Source organism: Mesocricetus auratus, unplaced genomic scaffold (assembly GCF_017639785.1).
Source record: "Mesocricetus auratus isolate SY011 unplaced genomic scaffold, BCM_Maur_2.0 Super-Scaffold_100018, whole genome shotgun sequence".
NCBI lineage: Eukaryota > Metazoa > Chordata > Mammalia > Rodentia > Cricetidae > Mesocricetus > Mesocricetus auratus.
The window spans coordinates 13,015,922-13,036,063 of NW_024429199.1; the positions used below are offsets into that span (position 1 = coordinate 13,015,922).

The window sequence follows — 20,142 nt, forward strand, 5'->3', positions numbered from 1 at the left end:
AGAGGTCACAGGAAAGGTGCTCGGAAGCTGATGTGCATAAATGCCCAAGCTTTACCCTTCAGGACGGCCACACTATGTGTGTAGGGAAAGGATGACAGTGCTCAAAGCATTAGAAACCAGCACAGAGCCTGTAAGGAGCACTGTGCTTCCCAGAGATAAGGAGTGTGCCTTCCCCAGAGTCTTATAGCTCAACAAACATGAAATGATTGGCATACACAGGAAAAGGGGGTACAGACTGTAGGAAGCCCTCCAAAGGTGTCCAGCTCTGGTTTTCAACATGAGAAAAGGGAAGGGAGGCTTAATATCAATATTTCTTTTCTGAAATAATTATCTCACTATTTTCGTAACGTAAGAACCCTCCTCGGAAGACACTAGGGTTGGAGAGAGTAATTGCCACATCATAATTCCTCGTCAGTGGTTACCCTCTTGTGTCACACAGCTCTTAGGAATTGAATAACCTGGAGCAGGGTACACAAAGTGGTAGTTTTTTGACTATCTTATGTGTATGGATGTTTTGCCTGTATGTATGTCTCCGTACCATGTGCATGCCTGGTGCCCAAGACAGCATTGGGTTCCCAGGACCCAGAGATACAAATGGTTGTGATCTGTAATCTGCCATGTTGGTGCTGGGTACTGAACCCTGGTCCTACGGAAGGAAGAACAGCAAGTGCTCTTAACCAATTAGCTATATCTCTCCAGCCTCCAAAATGGAAATTTTGAAATTACAAATATTCACTCAGGAGACTGAGGCAGGTGGATCCCTGGTGAGTTTGGGACTAACTAGCCTGGTCTACATAGAGACACTCTGTCTCACCTTAACATATATAAAAGGCACTATACTGAGAAACTCAAAATCAGCTTATTGTCTCTCTTGGGGTAAAGAGGAGAGGATGGTGTCTGATTCATGATGACAGGTTCAGAATTAGGCAAAGCAGCTAACTTCTAACATAGACGTAGGCTAGAGGCTCACAGTAGGTGTGGTTTGAGTGCATTGCTCCAGAATTCATTTTGTAGACAGTCGATAAGTGGTAGAGCTTTTAACAGGTGGAGCCCAGAGTAAGGTGAAGAGGTCAATGGGATGTCACCTTCAAATCTGGGTTCCCTATGGGCCCATTTCAGTTCCCAATAAGGCCCTAGTTAGTTTTATTACAAGACCCTAACTGTAATAAGAAGAGGAAAACTGATTCAGGACCCACCCCCGCCCAGCTTCCCACCCTGCCAAATGAGCTCTGCCTTCTGGGCACAATGGGTCCTTTTCTGTTTCTCCTTCATCTTATAGCACGGTGAGGAGCTGTGGCTTGGACACCAACACCATACGGTTCAGACCTTCCAGCCATAAGAGTTATGAAGCAAATAGAGCACTTCATAATTACCCTGCCTCGGGGATTTTGTTATAACAACATAAAACAGACTAAGACCGACAGGGACAAGAGATGTGGGAGGCCAAAGGCAGCATTAATGTCTTCATCATTCACAGTAGAGTCAATCAAATCTGCCTGAAAATGAAATAGAATGCTCAAATCTCTTGAAGGGTTTTTACATAATTTTCCTTCTTAACCTTACAGGGATCCTGAGGAAAGTACTTACTGAAGTGAAAAAAAGAAAAGTTATTTGAAATTCAGCAATTCCTTCCATCTCACTAGGGTGTCTTTTCCTTCCTGTAGAATTCATTTAGAATTTAAAGTGGCACTCTTGACTCCATCTTCATAACTGAATTTATTTGTGTGTATGCATCCTACTGTCTGCACATACACAGTGATGTCTAGACTAATTTTCTTCAATGTTAATAATGACACTGTGAATTAAGAATAATTTCACTTAATTTATTATACTTAATTTCCCATCTTGCTTAATTTAGTCATAATAAGATAAATTACTGTTTGAAAAACAATGAAAAGATAAAATGACTTTCAGACATAAGCAACTAAGGAGATGGATGAGGCCCTTAACGAGACTGAAACCAGATTCGCTTTGTTTGTTTTTATGGGGGGAAGAAGGGATCCCAGAGTTCAATTTTGATATACTGAAGTTTTTGACACCTGAGAAATTGTGAAATGAGACTTCAAAGGGCCAAATGTGATACCAACTAAAAACAGAGTATCTGGGGTGGGGGTGGCAGTGGCATGGCCCAGGACCAAATCCACAGTATTACATTCAGAGAGTCTTCTCTGTGAAAGATGCTGAAGTTACAACTAAACAAGCATGCAGTGTCACAGAAACAAAATATATTCTTTGGTTTTGTTTTGTTTTGATTTTTGAGACAGAGTCTGAGATAGGTCACTCTAGCCTGGAACTCACTATGTAGCCAAGGATAACCTTAAACAACTCTTGATTCTCCTGCTACCCCTTCTCAAATGCTGAAGTTACAGACCTGAGTCAGCATGCCCAGCCACAAAGACAATTTTTTTCTACAGAAAGGAAAAGATATCCCACTGTTTCAAATGCTAATGAAAGTTACAACAGGATGAGACTCAGGCAAAAAAGGATACACTAGAATCATTAACACGGGAATTATCTTGGTCTTGAAACATGGGATACACAGCTCTGAGAGGCTGCAAACGCAAAGCCAACTAGAAGCTGACCAAAAAGAAAACAGAGTGCAGTGAGGTGGGGGATGAGAGAGCACGGCTTCAGGGAGAAGGGAGGGCCAGGGCAGCAGCTTTGACTGTTCAGTGTTGTCTCGGTGTGAGGTGGCATGTTTGGAGACATTTCCACTCTACTAAGAATGGTCCAGGATGACACAGTAGGCTGGAAGGAGCACCGACCGGGGCTAATCAAAGAAGCAATCTTCTTGAGTAAGAGAGAATTACAGTGTGAGATCTCTTAGGCTATCTTAGCAAATTAGACTTCAGAGTTCCAAGCAGCATTCGATGCTGTGGAAATGTGATAAGCCATAAGCCACATTTCACTAAGCCTCTTATTAGCCTCATGGAAGTGTTTAGACCCAAGTTCTTTCAAAATTACCAGTAATGCTATTCATAGAGTTCTCAAGCAGAGAAAAATAAAGGCACAGATAAGCAACACAAGTCAGACACACGTACGAGGCTGTATCCTGAAGAGGATGGCATGCCCTGATTGTAAGAAGGAAAGACCCAGGTAAAGTTCCAAAACCACCCAATGCGATGCTAGGATCTATTGCCGTGAGACCTCCTGAACAATAAATAGCAGACTGAAATGACTTCAATATTTCCATCAAAAGTTCAACAGAGTGAGGCAATGAGGAAACTTCAAAATACAATAAAAATTATTACTATGATGGTTAACATTCATTGTCAACTTGGCAGGCTCTAGAATCACTCAAGAGATGAGCCTCTGAGCATGTCTGGGAAGGGATTTCCTGACGAGGTTCATTGAGCTAGGAAGACTCCTCCTCAACGTGGGCAGCACCTTCCCATAGGCTGGAGGCCTTGGACTCCTTGGCTGTTTAGTTACACCCAAGGAGAAAACTAATGAGTAGAATTATGAGAAAACAAAACAAAACGAAACGGAAAACAGTGTCAAAAAGAGCTGGAGAGACGGCACAGTGCTGGAGAGCACTCAGTACCCTTGCAGAGGACCCACTCCCGGGTGCTCACATCACCTGAAGTGCCGGTTCCTAGGAATGTGACACTGTCACTTAGCCTCTGTAAGCAACTGCTCACGTGTGGTATACATAAATTCATGCAGGTGTGTGCACACAGGCACACACACAAATAATTTTAATGTTTAAAAAAGCGAAACACTAATCTTAAAAAAAACTGTCAAAAAGCCCAAAGTTAACATGCAGACTTTACTACGGAAAGTACTTTCCTCTGCAGTACGCAGAGTGATGTAAGTAGGAATGCAGCTCCACCACCTACAAGTACACAGTCCCAAGGGCCCAGGGTGCAAACTGTGAGAGGGTACCAACATACCTGTCAGCAGTGGGATGATAGTATAGCAAGATAGATAATTTTCTTTCTACAAGACAGATACTTCCATTTGTACAGTGTAAGAAATGACACAGAAAATACTTATTGTAGGCTTTTTTATATATTATTTTATATAACTTAACAAAATTATAGTCATTTTCCCTTAAGAACAGTTGAAAAAAATAAAATGCAAAAGAAATGTAAGGTGGCAGGAGAGGGAATGAGGAAAGACTGGGGGTATAGTTTAGCAGATGAAGTCTCTTGCCACCAAGCCTGATTATCTGAGTTCCATCCCCCAGAATCCATATGGTGAAAGAGAGCCAACTTATAGACATTGTACCCTGACCTGTACACATATGTTATAGTGTGTACGTGCACATACTAAATAAATAAATGTAAAAATTAAAAGGAATATACAAGGGAGAATTTACTTGTATATAACAATAAGAAAAAATCTACTTTCATTTATTCAAAAGTCAAAAGAAGAGAATTCTATTGAATTTTTTAAATCTATAATCCCCTGATGCTTCTTGCTATGTGGTATCTCTAATGTCATAAACTGATGATTGAAATTTAACGTGAAAGCACGTTTTGAGATAAAGGATATAATATCCAAAAAACTGTAATACTGACAGCTTAATCCAGTTGCCTTTCAAACCAGTGGTCTCTAGGTGGGAAAGCAAGCTACAAACGTTTCTACAGATGAGCAAAATCCTGAGAATTCCCTGCCAAACCTGCATTGTTCCCTATTTCAGCACACTAACTAAAATATCAAGGAACATGAACTCAACCAATCTTAAAACCCAAGAAAAGTAGGACAATTAATGATCAGTACCAAGAAGCAAAATCTAGGCTTTGAGATCAACCATCCATGTCTGGTCCTATTTCAAGGCTTTATAGGGTCTAATTATAAACCAGCCCAGAGAATCTTCATGAGACTTCAATGAAAGTAGTCCTCACTGTGCCCCTACACACTGAGCAAAGGAGACAGCTGCTACCCATGCAGAACATACATTCAAAGGCTACAGTATCACAACTTAAGCATCATAATTTTCTTTACTATAATGCTATAGAGTGACAGACTATCTTTAAATATTATTTTCACGTTAACCCATTTAAGCACTTTTTGGAAGTGTATAAGATAGGGCTGCACAGGCAACTCAGTGGACAGAGTACAAACATGAGGACTTGAGCGTGCTCCCAAGTACACACGTAAAAGTTACACACTCTTCTGTAACCGCAGTGCAGGCAGGCAGAGCTAGGCAGATTCCTCTGTGCTCACTGACCAAGCAGTATATCTCAACCTGTGAGCTCCTGGTTCACTGACATGCCCTGTCTCAAAACAATGAGAAAGCAACCGAGGAAGAAATCTGACATCAAACTCTGGCCTCCATGTGCACACATATTACCTTCCACACATGTGTGTGTATGTATGTATATATGTATATATTATATATTCACAGAAAATGTATATAGAACAATGCTTAATCTCAGTAGTTTGTAAAATATGCTTAAAACTTGGTAGCTTACCTTAGACCAAAGATGTGTGATTGCTCATAATTCAGTAAAGAACGAATCTTAGCTTCAGAGTTCAAAATGATAAGCCTATCGATTACATCCTAAAAATAACAAAGAAACAACTGAGACTCAACAGAAGCTATTACAATAAATTAGATAAATATTTATCTAAATGAGCCTAAGATTTGGATTCAGACTGGAATTGCTGGAAGCCATAAGATGTTGGGGGCAAAGATGTCTAGACCCACCCTAGAGTTTGTGAACTTACTGGTCTAGGTGAGGCCAGAGCGTTATGATTTGGGACGGTTTCTAAACTCAGTTCAATGTTCATCCCAAGTGGAGAACCAGAATATACACCTAACTGTCGGAAGCAGCAAGCAGGTTGTATGTACAATAAAATAAAGATAAAAGTGCCCAAGGTACAAACTACTCTTAAAAGCAAATATAAAATCTACAAATGTGAAGCAATAACAGTTGATATGAATATTTTTATCTAGTAACTACTTAAGGCTATGTTAATAGCCTTTCTAGTTTGTATGAATAAGTGGTTTAGAATCCTGGAAAAAATATTATCATCATCTAGGAAACGAAGACAGATGACTGACAAATACATGATTGATAGACAAAAGAGCAGACAAATAGACAAATTGCTCCACTTAAAAGCAATTAAGACAGTGTCAGGGTCCTCTGGCCATCAACCAGATACGGCTGCCTCATGTACTCATAAGAGAAGACATGACTCAACCCTCATACTGAGTATGTGACTCTGGACCACCCTGCTACCTCTGCTAAATTCCAGAAACAGACCTGTAGCTTAATTAGCAGTTAAAGATTAGCTCAACAGAAAGCCCCCAATTCCATTAGGGGAGGACATCGGAAAGATTGAGCTAGATAAGTAAGAACCTTTGGTCAGGTTACCTAGCAACATAGGATGTTCGACCCCCGACCTTTGCCCTGCGAATTAGGTTTCCAGGCAGCACAGAGGGTTACCTCTCCAACTGACCTTTGCTCCACCAGGCTCACTGCAGCTGCAGCACACCCCCATTCCCTCTCCTCCTCCCTTCACCTATATAAATCCCTTTGGGATGAAATACAGTTGTCGCCTTGATCAGACTCCTCCTATCTTGGTGTCCATTCTTGTATCCTCTGTCCTCCATCTTTCTCCTAGGTATCTACCAGATCCTCGTTGAATGTCCTTTGGGTCGGGACAAGACAATATGTCTACAGGTGAGATTCCAGCATTAATATTCTTCAAGTTCCTTTAGATTTCCCATTATGTAGTCATCTCTCACACTGGGAGCAACAAGCAGTCTCACGCACTGACAGCATTAGTTCACCACACAATTTTCTCTGTGTCAATAGAGCCATGTCTAAAAGCTTTTCTTTAAAGCCCTGCTTTTTGCCTGATGGCATGACCTATACTGCATAATCCTAGGACTCAAGAGGTAAAGGTTGAAAGGCTGCCTTGAGTTTGAGACCAATCTGGGCTACTGTGTGAGACTATATCTCAAAAAAAAAAACAAAAAAGAGCAAATAAGTGAAATGATTAAAAACAAAACAGAAAGCCCTGTTTTTTGTGTATAACTTGAGTACAAATCTAAAAACTTTCTTTCTATATAAATTCATCAATGGATTTCAAAAGAACATATTACTGTGGCGAATAGGGCAAAAGGTTTAGGTGAGGAACAAAGTCAAATAAAATATATTGATACTTTATGAATGATGACAAGAAACCAATTCCACCACATGAATAAGAGGTAAGGGAATGGATTTATAAGAGGAAGAAGTAATAAATAATTCAAAGTACATTTGAGAAATACTACTATGAACACAATAAAAATGGACAGAGTAAACTTATCCTAGACTGCATACACTGAGCTAGGGATGTAGCACAGTTGGTAGAGCATCTGCCTAGCATGCACATGGCCCTGGTTTGATTCTTAGCACAACAAAATCTAGGTATGGTGGCTCGTGCCTGTAATCCCTGCACTAAGGAGGTGGAGGTAAGAGGATCAGAAGTTCAAGGACATCCATGGCAAGTTGGAGACCAGTCTGGACTACATGAGAACCTACCTCATATATATGTCTATGTATATTATCTCATATATACTATATATATAAAACAAATATTCTATAGGAATGTGTAGTAACTAATACATAAGTTTAAATCAGAAATATGAATGAATAATACAGAGCAAAAAGACTCATTGTGATAAAGCTCTGTCACTGTAGTCATTTTAGCTGGGCACTCTGTTCCAATCATCATGTAAGTGTCTTCATCACTTAGCACAAATTTGCGCAGTGATCTAAATACAAAGCTAAGCATATTGATGGCTGGTGACACCTGGGAGATCTGAAGTTCTGGATCTGAATCTAAGAAGTAGGCTACATCGAATAAAATGATGGCAGGATATGGTATTGCCAACAGGCTGGTGGAAAGAGAGACTGAAATAATCCATCAGTGATAACATATTTTCAGAGAACAAATGCTGTAGCATCACGCAGGGAAGAAAGCAGAGCTCCCAGGACACCTGCTTCATGGAGGGAGAGCTCTGGTTTCTAAGCACCACAGTGCCTCCAGAAAGGAATCAACCTCTTAAAGCAGACTAAGCCAGCAACCAGCTGGGGAAGGGCTGGAGCTAGCAAACAGTCTGCAGAAATCCCATTTCAAAACAGACTGTCCGTGTTGAGAATATGTTCAGAAAGCTAGTGGTCAGCCTAAAGCCAGGGCTAGGTAACCAAAGAGAAATTCAGTATAAGTACTGTTGTAAAGTATCTTTTTAACTAGACATTTGTTTATGCTGCAGAATATTACTTTAACTGTGTAAAGGTGTGTTACATTTGTTTATGCTGTATTTGTTTAATGATGTAAGGATGTGTGTTTAATTATAAAAAGGTCTGTTGCATCTGTTTCGCCTTCCCTGTCTAAGGCACCTGATTGGTCTAAAAGGAGCTGAAAGGCCAGTGGTTAGGAAAGAGACGTATACGTGGAACTGCCAGACAAGAGACAGTAAATAGAAGAACTCTGGGCTCAGGAAGAATGAGAGGAGGAGGAAGAGAGACTGAGTGACACTCCTGGGGCAAGAAGCCAGCCAGCCAGCCATTGAAGCAGTAAAAGTAGAATATACAGAAGTAAGAAAGTTAATAAGCCCTAAGGCAAAAGGTAGATAAAGAGAAACAGGCTAATTCTAAGGCCAAGCATTCAAAACTAATAATAAGTCTCTGTGTCATGATTTGGGAGCTAATTGGTGGCCCAGAAGAAAAAGCATGGTAAAAAGTAGACACTCATCTGAGGGCCCACTCTATTCAAGTAGTTCAGTAGTCATACACATGCTATCTTGCTGCTTTTAGGAAATGAGAAGATACAGGGTAAGGAATATGTCAATAAACCCCTACAACTGTACCTTGCAAGAGTAAATTGCCTTCGTTAGCCTATGATGAAAATGAATCCAGTCAAGGTCCTTCCTTGGGACTTTTCATTAGGGGAACTAGAGAAAAAGGTCACTACCCTATACAATGAGTTAAATACCAACTTTCTAAAAGTCTTTCTGTGTCGTAATCCCCAGAACTTGGATGTCACCCTGTTTGAAAAAGGGGCCTTTAAAGCACGAAATAAATTAAAAATCTTAATCATCTTAGGTCATCCAGAAGGATCTTTTTTTTTTTTTTTTTTTTTTTTTTGGTTTTTCGAGACAGGGTTTCTCTGTGGCTTTGGAGGCTGTCCTGGAACTCGCTTTGTAGTCCAGGCTGGTCTCGAACTCACAGAGATCCGCCTGCCTCTGCCTCTCGAGTGCTGGGATTAAAGGCGTGCGCCACCAACGCCCGGCTCATCCAGAAGGATCTTTACAATCCAAGACAAATATCCTTACAAGAGAAACAGAGGAAGATTTCAGTCAGGAAGAGTTGATGGTCATGTAAAGATGATTAGGCATGTCAAGAATTGGAGTCAGACTGCAACCAGGCATGAAATACCTAAAATATATTTATATGATAGAGAGATGATAGACAGAAGATTAATAGATGACAGATACAGAGAGATGGATAGATAACAGTTAGATAGATGATGGAGGATAGATAAGTAGAAGATAGACAAATGTATAGATAATTTCAATAGAATTATGATACACGGGGTGATAATGTTTCTCCCCAAAGCCACTGACTATGTGACAAAACCCTAGTGCCAGGCACTGTAAACCATTCCTTTAGGTTGTTGGTCAGGTAGTCCAAGAGATCCCAAGAACAATGTAGGCTTTTGTAGTTGTCCTTAGTTGCCTCCCAGAATTTTAAGGTTAAGACCCTGACCACATGACATTCTTTGGACACGGGAGAGGGAGGAACTGAGCTGCCACTGATTTGTAAGTCTGTACCCTAAGGACATATATCGGAAAGAGCTATGCAAGCTGCCACGAGAGAAAAGAACCCCACAGTTCTCATTAGCTGTGTAGCCGATGAGCCACAACAAGGACTAGCCTGGCAAAAAATCCTCATTGGTGCAACAGTGGCACTTCTATCTTGTGAGTGGCCAACAACTGCCTAACTTGATGTAAGGCCTGCTTAACAGGGTGATATTCATGCCTGATACTGCAAATCTACCCAACTACTCTTGGCTGGAAATATCATAGACTGCATAAGAGAATCTGTAATTGTCAGTTTCCTATGCTAATATAATTTCTAACTGTATTCTAAATACTTGTCCTTATACCCACAGACAACTGTAGCTCTCACTCCATACTGAAGAAGCTTCTTTCTGAGCAGATGGTGACTATGGCAGAGTTCCATGACAGATCAAAATGCAGAGAACAATGCGAACCCTAGACCTAGGGCTCAAGGAAAAAGGCAGGAGAGGGGACAAAGATATTTCATAACCAGAGACCAAGGCTATCTTCTGGCCTCGATAGAGAAGTTGCACCCATGAAACTTCAACAATATGGTTGTGGAAACAAAACCTGAACAATGACACCACCAGTCAACAGGACAAAGTGGATGAGAAAAAATTTACAAGGACCCACTCCTAGGTGAAGAGTACTACAATCAATGGCTGCTGAAAGGGAGAGAGTCGGATTTCTCCAGGGAAATCTCCCTAATACATTATTGTGCTGGACAGTTTTAGGTCAACTTGCAAGTCCTCTGTGAGGAGGGAACCTCAATTAAGAAAATGCTTCCATAAGGCAGGGGTGTAGGCAAGCATGCAGGGCATTTTCTTAATTAGTGATTGATGAGGGAGGGGCCACCCATTGTGGGTGTGCCTCGGGTGGGGTTGTGATCCTGTAGCTTGTGCTATAAGAAAGCAGGCTGAGCAAACCACACAGAATGAGCAGCACCCATCCACGGCCTCTGAGCAGCTCCTGCAATACTAAATAGTCTCAGTGGTGTGTGTGTGTGTGTGTGTGTGTGTGTGTGTGTAACAGTAATAAAAAAGAGAGGGAGTGGGGGACATAGGAAAAGTCTAAAGAAGGAATAAGGTAAAAATAATGTGCATTTAGTAATGCTCAAATAAAAAAAAAACCCTAAATTAAAAAGTGCAAAAGTAAAAAAGTCAATGGCCGTCCTGCCTAGATCACTGAGAAGGGAGTTTGGTTTTGATGACACCTTTAGTTACTTCTGTCCACAAACCTCAAGTTTCTTCTTACCTTCTTTCTGAGTCTGAAAAAGACATTTAGCACACATTTGCTCTACTAAGAAATTTTAAGTATATAATACAGTATTATTCATTATAAGCATTATGTTATACAATAAATCTTTAGGATATTTTCCTGTGTAATCAAAACCTTGTCCATGTAACTAGGAGTTGGTTCTTTTGCCTTCTTGTCCCACCTCTGTCCTGATGACTAAAACCTTACTCTCTGATTCTAAACTACTAGGACTATTTTAGAGTCACCACATTAGTGTGTCACATAGTATTTGTGCTTCAGTATCTGTATAACCCTTAGCACAGTGCCCTCTTTTGGTAGACAAAATCAGTATCTAACCCATTCAAAGTCACTCACTAGTCAAGCAGCAGAATAAGAAAGCTAACTAACTATAAAGCACATAAGCAATGAGATAAAACTGAGCACAAGAAGATGGGATTGGAATAATTTAAGAAAATAAATGACTCCAGATTCTTCTTTTTTCAGTTGAGAAAGCTTTTATTTTTTTTAATTTAAAAATGCTTTTGAAAGCCAGGCAGTGGTGGTGCACACACCTTTAATCAGGCGGCAGAGGCAAGTGATCTCTGTGAGTTCGAGGCCAGCCTGGTTTAAAAGAATCAGTTCCAGGACAGCTAGGACTACACAGAGAAAACCTGCCTTGAAAAACAAAACAACAACAACAAAAAAAATGTTTTTGAAATAAGTTCTTGTTATGGAGCCTAGTCTGGCATCAAATTCTAGAACAGATTTTTTTTAATTTAATTTAAATTAGAAACAAGTTTGCTTCACATGTCAATCCTAGCTCCCTCTCCCTCCCCTCCTGACCCCCTTCAACCCTCTCCCCACCCCTCCCTAAGTCCCCACTCCACTCTCCAAGGAGGGTGAGGCCCTTCTTGGGGGATCTAGAAAGTCTGTCATATGATCTGGGGCAGGCCCTAGGCCCTCCCCCGATGTGTCCAGGCGAAGACAGCAAGCCTTCACAAGGAATGGACTCCCAAAGTCCATCTAGATGACAGGGCTAAATGCTGATTTATTGCCTGAGGCCCCAAAGGATGCTGAGGCCTCCTCACTGACCCCCACGTTCAGGGGGTCTAGATCAGTCTCATGCTGGCCTCTCAGCTATCAGTCTGGGGTCTATGGGCTCTCCCTTGTTCAGGTCAGCTGATTCTGTGGGTTTCACCCGCCAAGTCGTAACCCCTCTGCTCATCATTCCTCACTCTCTGCAACTGGGTTCCAGGGGTTCAGTTCAGTGTTTAGCTGTGGGTATCTGCCTCTGCTTCCTTCAGCCACTGGATGAAGGCTCTAGGATGGCACACAAGGAAGTCGTCAATCACGTTATAGGGAAGGGCATTTAAGGTGGCCTCTCCACTATTGGTTAGATTACTAGTTGGTGTCATCCTTATAGGCCTCTGGACATCTCACTAGTACCAGATCTCTCTTCAAACCTATAATGGCTCCTCCTATTATGGTATCTCTCATCCTTCTCTCCTCTATTCTTCCCCCTACTCAACTTAAGGGTTTAATGAGAGACATATCTATCTTTACATTTTACTTCAAAATAGTTCCCAAAACTTTCCCATGATAGAAAACAATTTTAAAATTCCAATGTTTGGAATTAACAAAGGTGAAAAGAATGCAAAAAGGACAAAGCCATTTCTAAAAACCAGTAATACCTAAGACAGACAGACAAGGAAAAATTAATGTTTAGAAATAGAATTTCGCTGGGTGTTGATGGCATATGCCTTTAATCCCAGGACTCGAGAGACAGAGGTAGGCAGATCTCTGTGAGTTCGAGACCAGCCTGGTCTATAAGAGCTAGTTACAGGACAGCCTCCAAAGTCACAGAAAAACCCTGTCTCGAAAAACCAAAAGAAAGAAAGAAATAGAATTTCAGTATTAAGTAATTCTTTATTAATCCTTGTGTATGTGTGTTCATGCACACATGTATATATTTGTGTTTAATACACTCAAAGATAATGAACTACATCCCCTTTAATTGTTAAATCAAATTAATAATATGAGCAATTTTGAATATAAATTAAGTTTCAAATTAAATAAATATGCAAATTCTGGCCTCATGGACATAATACATAATTCATCAGAACATAGGTTGAAAAAATACTGGATGCTTTAGATATAATTTATTCTTAATTATCCTAGTGTCCTGGAATATTAGTTTGGGGTGTGTTACATTTGTTTATACCACGGAACATTTGTTTAGTTGTCGGGCTCCAGTTCATATTGGCTCAAGGTCAGAGAGTTCAAAACTGTGCTTAGTTAAGTCATAAGACCTAAAGGTCTAAGGTATGGCTACTGTAGGATGTTTTAATCTTGGTAGAGGATGTCTTATCTAAATAACAACAAACTTGATCTGAGGTGTGGTTACTATTGAGTCTAAGGTGTGGTCAAATGTTTGGAGGATTAAGGGAAGAAAGTCTGTTTGTTTCATATAAATGATAATGGAAGTCTTCTGCCTTGTCCCCCTTTTGGTTGGGGTACTTAAGAAACGTTGGAGAAACTTGGGGGAATTCAGTATTCACTGGATTGCTCTCTGACTCTATCCTGTGTCTCTGTCTTTTTCCCAGCAGTTTAACCTGTCATTTCACAATCCACACTCCCCCTCTCAGGCACAAACACAGGTTAATACAGACTGGTGCCACAAAGACGGGTTAAGGCATTAATGATGTAAAAATGTGTTGCATTCTTTTATGTTGCATTTGTTTAACTCTGTGAAGCTGTGATACTTTGCCTGTCTAAAAACACCTGAATAAAGAGCTGAATGGTCAATAATGAGGCAGGATAGGCAGGGCTGGCAGGCAGGGAGAATAACTAGAAAAAAAAATTGGAGAAGGGAGAACAAGGAATGAAAAAGACGAAGGAGCAAGAGAAAAAGGAGGAGGACTCAAGGGGCCAGCCACACACCCAGACACAGAATAAGAAGGAAAGAAAAGATATACAGAAACAGAGAAAGACAAAAGCCCAGAGGCAAAAGATAGATGTGATAATTTAAGAAAAGATGGCTAACCGAACTCTTAGAATCCAGTTGTAGAGATGGAGGAGTGATGAGCAAAGGGGTCAAGAGCAGGTTGAGGAAACCCACAGAAACATCTGACTTGAACAAGGGGAGCAAATGGTCCCCAGATTGACAGCTGGGAAGCCAGCATAGGACAAAACCAGGCCCCCTGAATATGGGTGTCAGTTAGGAGGTCTGGGCAGTCTATGGGGCCTCTGGTAGTGGATCAGTATTTACCCCTTATGTACAAATGGACTTTGGGAGCCCATTCCACGTAGAGGGATACTCTCTCAGCCTACACACATGGGAGTGGACCTACCTCCCCAAATGATGTGACAGACTTTGATGATCCCCCATGGAGGGCCTCACTCCTCCCTGGGGAGCAGAAGGGGGATGGGTTGGGGAGGTTAGTAGGGGACATGGGAGGATGGGAGGGAGAGGGAACTGGGATCGATATGTAAAATAGGATTGTTTTTAATTTAAATTATAATTTAATTTAAATTAAAAAATATAGGGGAAAAAAGAACAGCAATGGAGCAAAAAAAAAAAAAAGAGATGGCAAATATTGATGGTGCACAACTTTAATCGCAGCACTTGGGAGACAGAGGCAGGAAGATCTCTGTGAGTTTGAGGACAGCCTGGTCTACAGAGCAAGTTCCAGGACATGCTCCAAAGCTACAGTGAAACCCTATCTAGAAAAAAAAAACAGAAAGAAAGGAAGAAAGAGGGAGGAAGGGAAAGAGGGAGGGGGAGGGAGAGAGACAGAGAAAGAAAGAAAGAAAGAAAGAAAGAAAGAAAGAAAGAAAGAAAGAAAGAAAGAAAGAAAGACAGAAAGACAGAAAGAAAGAAAGAGACAGAAAGAAAGAGGCTAAAAACAAGCCAAACTAAGGCAGGGTATTTATAAGTAATAAGACTCCATTCTATTTTGGAGCTGGGCAGCATATCCCCAAAACAATAAAAATCAACAAGTAATTAGTCATCTAGAACTAATTTATATAGAAGCTTCTTTACATGACAAATTGCTTTCCTGGTTGCACAGGGATTGCTTTGCATTCTGTTAGATAATGGTTGCATGACCTAGATAAAAGTTTCCATTCATAGATTACTCAAAATTTGCTAATTCAGGGATAAGTAATCAATCTTGACCTTACCAAGCATGGGGATTTTTGTGTATTGTTGTCAAATTATGTTTTTGCTACCATCTTAAACAGTAGACAACAAGTAAAAAGAATAATCAAGAAAGTAACTTACAATAATACATGTTGGAACCTCACGAAGAGAATATTCTGCCTTGTTGGGAAGTTCTTGATTGCCTGTTAGCTCATACACAGCAGGGTAGGACAGCAGGTTCACCAGCGCGAGGAAAGACTAGGGGAGAGGATGAGACATTGAAATAGCTTGTTTTTACTTTTAATGTTACACAGAGTCATTCATGTAAATGCTACAGCCCTCATGAATGTCTATGAGGGCTAGTTTCTTTAAACAATCTATTGTCGCTGGGCGGTGGTGGCGCACGCCTTTAATCCCAGCACTTGGGAGGCAGAGGCAGGCGGATCTCTGTGAGTTCGAGGCAGGGCTGGACCGACAGCCTCCAAAACAATACAGAGAAACCCTGTCTCGAAAAACCAAAAAACAAACAAACAAACAAAAAAACCAATCTATTGTCAGCATGAAATATCTACCATAATAGGTTTTAAAATGGCAGTGCTCTAAGAGTACTAATATAACAACTATTAAGCAGCACATGTAAGAGTTAGAAAACATTTCAAAATACTATGCAATTATGATGTTAGATTCTGATGATAAACGAAACAGTGCCCACTTTCTCATTCCTTACACTACTGCAACTAAGAAAAATCCAAGAAAGTAATACTCTAAGGCAAAATAATAAAATCTATATATTCTCAAGCTTAGTTGCAGATGGAAGTTACTATTCCGCCTAGTCCTGCCACCATTTAGACCCAAATAAACACACAGAGGCTTAGATTAATTATAAATTGTTTGGCCAATGGCTCAGGCTTCTTATTGGCTAACTCTTAATTGTTAACCCATAACTATTAATCTATATATTTCTATATAGCCTTATCTTACCCTAGAATTCCGGGTGTCCTGTTTTGCCAGCAGCTACATGGTGTCTCTCTGGCCATTCCTCTCTGTACTCCCACCCCAGAATTCTCATCTGGTAGCCCCACCTATACTTCCTGCCTGGCTACTAGCCAATCAGTATTTTATTAATCAGCCAATAAAAGAAACATATATAACTGCATATAGAAGGACATCTCCATCACTTAGTCCATAAGATTATCTTTTAATATTCTCAATGAAAATCAAAGAAACCTAGTTAATTTTCAATAGCCATGACCTTCCTAGGAAAATAGTTCCTTTGTCCTGGTCTGATCATACCAAGTTCACCTTTCCATGGCATTTGTAAGCCAAGTCCATCCTTTAGCTTCATCTACTTAACAGCAATTGGATATATTTCCCACACAACTCCATTCTTGCTCCTAGCTAAAAGGCATTCCATGGATATCCATCACTGGACAGCAAGGAAGTATAAATTTTTTAGATGACTCTCAGGGCACTTCACTCTCTTCTGCTGCATCTCCAAAGTCTCATTTCTCACCATTCTCCCATATGAAGTCATGTGGTCTCTTTCAACTGACTGCCACCTACAAACTTCTCTCGTCCTATTAATGGACCCCACCTGCCTTCACCTGCACTAACTTCAAAAGTTTGTCACATTCTTTTCAGTCGACTCTGTCTTCTTCCAGAAGTTCCACAACTTATTAGTTTATATAATATTTGTAGTTGTTTGTAAGCATTGTGTTCTGCTTAATAGTTTGATATTTTAAAAATTCAGTAGACTGAAAATTCATGAATCAGATTCTTCACTATGAGAAAAATAAAAATTTGAAAAAAGTAAAAAACTACTTGATTTGATTTTTCATTAATAGATAAGGAGACTTGAGGGCATGATAAAGACCTTGACTAATAGCATATTTGTATAAGAACTAAAATACATTTTCTTTTTCTAGCTAAGGTTTCTCTCTGCAAATGAAAAAATGGCTGTCAGGTACTATTTAACAGGAATAGCCACTGTCCAATCCTTGTTTGTGAACAGGAAGTAGAGTCCACTTCCCATGTCCTCCTTTTATACTCAATGGAGTGATACTTCACAAATTACAGTGGTCATATGGTGAACATATACAACATACGGTGTTTTCTGGATAAAAAAAATGAACATACATTAAGTTTAAGGTGTCTATATTCCCCCACCACATACAACCTCCTAAAAAAAGGATGAAATTTCTTACCAATCCTAACAATATAATCCAGAATTTAAACCTAATGTATATTAACATAACAGTAAAATTACCAAATAATAAGTGTAAAGGTTTAGTTAAAATTTACAGAGCATGCTTTGTTAAGAGAATACTAGTGAGGAGGCCTAGGTAATCTATGGGGCCTTGGGTAGTATTTATGCCTAGTGTACAAATAAACTTTGAGTGCCCATGCCACAATATGGGAGGCTCTCTCAGCCAGGACTCTTGGGGGAGGGCCTAGGCCCTGCGCTGGATGAAATGACAGTCACTGGAGAGCCACCATGGAGGGCCTCACACTCCCTGGGGATCAGAGTGGAGATTGGGTGGTGGACTGGGGGATCTGGTAGAGAGGGTGGGGGAGGAGGGGAGGGAGAGGGAGCTGGAATTGACATGTGAAACAAGATTGTTTCTAACCTAAATAAAAAAATTAATGATTATAAAAAAAAGAGAATAGTACGAAGGAATACTGTCACTCTAGATGAGTGTAGGAAGGAGTAGCGGGAAAAGACTGGTTATCAAGGAAAGCATGATAGAGGAAGGTGTCTCTAAATTACTACGAAAAGAACTATAAGGAACTAGAGGGTTCGTGACTACCAGCAAAACAATTACATAAACAAATTCATCACACAGGTATTAAGTAGAAGGATGATTTACAGATTTCAATATAACTTTCAAAAATTCATTATACTATCCAGAGAATATACCAAAGGTACAATAGAACTTCAAATGTTTTAAACATTTCATTATGTTAATCCAGTATTATTTTGATATAATAAGTGAATCTCTGCTTAATAGTAATGGATTACAAATGAAATTTATAAATTGAAGAGATGTCTACTTTCATAGGAAATAGATTTCTTTATCAAACATATAGCAATGTACTGAGGGTTTCTTACTATTTACACACAATAGCTCCACTCATGTTTATGGAATCTCCTGTCTAAGAAATAAAATAATTCTGTTGGAATATAACTGTAATAATTTCTGATATGCTACCTTCCCTAAGCAAATTAAGTAGCAATTCAGATGAAAATAATCCAATGATTGTATTTGAAAACAAATAACCTGCATGTAATTTTAAAGAGACTTGAAAAGATTTCAGTAGATTGCCACAAGAACAAACAAACCCATTTCTCACTCACTAGACATTTTTTAAAGGCACTTAGCATATTATAAAACTGTGATGGAACTGAAAATAGTTTCAATGCAATCATTAGCTCCCACAAAAGCACATTAAATGTGTTTGTGGTATCAGATATCATCCTAAAACTGAAACACCACAAAATATCTATTTACTCATCAGTGTTTGGGAATAACAAGGTTTTATGTAATAGTGCTAATGAAACTAGAAGGTTTAGTGGTTAATGAATTTTAATATTGGCATTTCAAGCTTAGAATTACTTAAAGTAACCAACTTCTTATGAACTAAAACTTACAGGTTCATAATGACTATTCACTCAAAATGTTTTAATGCCAGGTGCCAGAGCCAACTAAAACATGAATGAAACAATAGTCCCTACCCTGTAGGACAGGACAAACACTGTGAGATCATTCCATTCAGTAGATAGCCTGATGGTACTGTGCTCTGAAGAAAGGTTAGTGGTGATAAGGAGGATTACACTACAAGGAAGAATGAAGGGATATGGGGGTGTGGTTCAGAGAGAGCTGGCCTGAAAGGATGCAGTGAAGTGCTACCATAATAAGAACCATCCCCGGCCAGGCGTTGGTGGCGCATGCCTTTAATCCCAGCACTTGGGAGGCAGAGGCAGGTGGATCTCTGTGAGTTCGAGGCCGGGCTGGACCGATAGCCTCCAAAACAATACAGAGAAACCCTGTCTTGTAAAAAACAAAACAAAACAAACAAACAAAAAAAAACCATCCCCTACTTCAGGAAATGGGGGACAGTGCTTTCAGAAAATGAGTACAAATTATCCTTTATACTTCAGAAAGAAGGAAATAATTTGGAAAATAATTTGGGTGGTAGGCAGTATTAGGAAGTATGAAATTAATTTTGATTTTGAAGTTTCAAGAGACAGAGTTAGTTCTATTTTATCAGGACTCTTGGGAACAAATCAGAAAGTGACTCAAGAGGTAATAACATATGTGGAAATGTTGAGTCATAGTAGAGAAGACGCTTTTATGAACAACACCTTCTTCCAATGTCTCTCAACAGTCTCCTTCCTGTGAGTAGTACACAGGAGCCACATAAACCTTTCCCTCCCAGAGTTGCTGCTGGCCATGGTGCTTATCACAGCAATGGAAAAAAGCACTAACATGCTAACTAGGGCCATGCCACTCTTCTGATCTCTATAGTGTTCCTGCATGCCTTTTTCCAATCCTTTACACAAAATGTATCTGTCGACACCTTTACATAAGAGTGAATTTCACCAAGACAGCATATAGTTGGAACTTATTATTTTTACAGTTGCTTTTTTCATTTATTTTCTCAGTGTGTGTGTGTGTGTAGGGGGGTGTCCTTTTAATGGAATGCAATTGTAGTACCATGAATGCTCCAGGCTACTCTTGTCTTATCTGTTTTCCCTTACTGACCTTCAGTTCCTTTGGATCTTACTTCTCACCTCTTTCAGAATTTTTTGTTTTGCTAGGCTTTTATAGTTTTTAACATTATAGGCTATATCTCTCTGTACTGTTTTTTAAAGTTATTTCGTTATTTCTTTCTTTTCTTTTTTTTTTTTTTTGGTTTTTTTGGTTTTTCTAGACAGGGTTTCTCTGTATTGTTTTGGAAGCTGTCCTGGAACTCAACCAAG

The 20,142-nt window shown here is 39.8% G+C and overlaps 1 protein-coding gene across 1 annotated transcript in view; it reads right to left on the minus strand.

Annotated features, from left to right (window-relative positions):
* Positions 1 to 20,142, minus strand: part of Tbc1d32 (TBC1 domain family member 32) — a 202,417-nt gene that overhangs the window by 85,197 nt on the left and 97,078 nt on the right. Inside the window, exons 21-22 of the mRNA XM_005073305.4 lie at positions 15,303 to 15,419; positions 5,421 to 5,509 (exon numbers count right to left, since the gene is read on the minus strand). Coding sequence (XP_005073362.1) covers positions 5,421 to 5,509; positions 15,303 to 15,419 — 206 coding nt within the window. The remainder of the gene's footprint in view (positions 1 to 5,420; positions 5,510 to 15,302; positions 15,420 to 20,142) is intronic.